Below are 2,038 nucleotides of genomic sequence, written 5' to 3'. Positions count from 1 at the left end.
AACCCCAACCCCAACCCAACCCCAACCCCAACCCCAACCCCAACCCCAACCCCAACCCCAACCCCAACCCCAACCCATTAATACAAATTGTATGTATTTGTATTTTGGTATTCACAGTAATGAAAAAATAATAAGATCAAGAATGATTTTAACATAGTCTTCAATCTTTACTTTCTTCAGCATGTTCATCGACATTGCCTTTTCTGATAATTCCTTATCGATGGGGCTTTTCTCTCTTCGATTAGCTTTACTATTCAGCTTATTATCTCCATCAACTTCCAAATTCAGCATGTTTGAATGGCAATTCAGCAGGATCGATGTCTTTTTCTACCCAATCCTGAACAAAGATATCGGTTTCTATAAGATTGAATCATAAGGCTATGTGTTTTTATTCTCTTGACTCATCTTCATCTTACCTTTCAGATACCCCTCTGTTGGGCTTCGCTTGCTTATGAAGTCGTTTACTGATCGAGGAAGAGTGTTCTTTAAAATTGAACTTTTTTTGAAGTCTTTGGAAAGCCGATCAACGTCAAATGTCTTGGGAGGATTCAAGATCTTGCAAGATATTAAAGAATTCGCTGATTTAACCTATGCCATCTTTCGAAGGCCTTCGATCTCATAAAAGGATTAAGCAAATTATCTTCTACTTTTTGTCTTAGTTAAAAACGTATGTCTTTTTACCGATTTTTTCTTATATTTATTAAATTTCTTTCACCCATTTTTCTCGTAAAAGGGAATTTTTATCATTAAGCTTTACATGTTCTAGGTAATTGGATAGGAGCTCCCTACCAAAAAGCCTTAAACTTTAAGGATTGGACTGTTTTATCTAATCTTAAACAGCCTGAGATGACTGGCCATTTTTGCCATTTAGAAATGACAAACATTCAATTGGTATATAAGTGCTTTAGAGAAGAGCTAATTTAAGACGCAGCACATAGAACTATTCTCACTCTTTTTGAAAAAGACACTATTTTAAAATGAAAACAATTTGTTTCGCTTTGAAAGGATGAAAGGGAAGATACGACTGTCCTCCACCTAGTCATTGTCATTCATAACTCCAACAACTGACGAGTAGATGCTAAATAAATTGAAAATTACTCTTCTTTTTAAGCGGTGAGATTGATGATCAAAGAAATCGGAGCTTCCTTATTTATTTCCTGCAGGTACTCTTTCAGACTGAATATTTCGGCCTGATAGTATCTGTTGGGAGTTTTCCAGTTATTGTTGAGATTGCTTCCGGTAAGGTTAGTGAGAGTGTTGCCATACCTAACACCATCGATGTTGGCAACAGGAACAAAATAGAAGTCAAATACACGCTTCATCGATTCGAACTCAACGTTGTCCATTAGGTAATCGACCATTCCTTCAACGATAAAAGATCCACTTACATCGGAAGCTCCAGTCCTGCCAAGCACAATGATACTGCGATGGTGGCTATCATTATTGATTGTACGGTTGATTGGCAATAAATTAATTGATCTCCGCTTTTCTTTGCCAATCAACGTTTCAGAAGGCAAAGGAGTCACCTGGATCGAGTCTCCTCGCAATTTCTTGCGAGTTATATGGTACGCGACTAAGGGAGAACCAGAAATCGTCTTACCGTATTCATTCTTTTCCACTTTGAGCATGGCTTTTATCTTTTTGAAGAGGACTTTATTGAAGAAGATCTCAGCATCGATGGAAGAATAGGGCACATCAAGCGCGAACATGATGATATCGTGCTTGTTCTTGCACTTGAACTAAAAATAAAGCTAGTAATAGCACTCTCCTTTCTTATTCTACCTCTCTACTGTACTTTTCATGAATTTTATGTTTTCTCCACAGAGACTCCATCCCTCTCCACTCTTCCTGGAAGGTTTTCCTAGCATAGGATTGAGAAAGCAATAGGCAATTTTCATTCCCTTCTAAAAGCTTTTGGACATGTCAACAGTCTAAATTATGGCAATTTTACCAAATTAACAATCCGAAAGCTATAATATCCTGGCTGCAAAAACTCAACTGAAAAGTTAAACCATCCCACTGAGTCACAGCTGTTGAC

The 2,038-nt window shown here is 37.5% G+C and overlaps 1 protein-coding gene across 1 annotated transcript; it reads right to left on the bottom strand.

The window, feature by feature from the left end:
- Nucleotides 1–1,106: 1,106 nt before the first annotated feature.
- Nucleotides 1,107–1,709, bottom strand: LOC116268141 (uncharacterized). The gene has a single exon (XM_031649937.1). It carries the CDS (start codon nt 1,707–1,709, stop codon nt 1,107–1,109), a length of 603 nt encoding a protein of 200 aa, XP_031505797.1.
- Nucleotides 1,710–2,038: the final 329 nt, after the last annotated feature.

Source organism: Nymphaea colorata, unplaced genomic scaffold (genome assembly GCF_008831285.2).
Source record: "Nymphaea colorata isolate Beijing-Zhang1983 unplaced genomic scaffold, ASM883128v2 scaffold0134, whole genome shotgun sequence".
NCBI classification, from domain to species: Eukaryota; Viridiplantae; Streptophyta; class Magnoliopsida; order Nymphaeales; family Nymphaeaceae; genus Nymphaea; species Nymphaea colorata.
This window is presented reverse-complemented; position numbering and strand designations above follow the sequence as displayed.

Excerpts from the sequence above, each read along its gene's own strand:
- LOC116268141 (XM_031649937.1), bottom strand. The coding sequence starts at position 1,709 with ATGTTCGCGCTTGATGTGCCCTATTCTTCCATCGATGCTGAGATCTTC.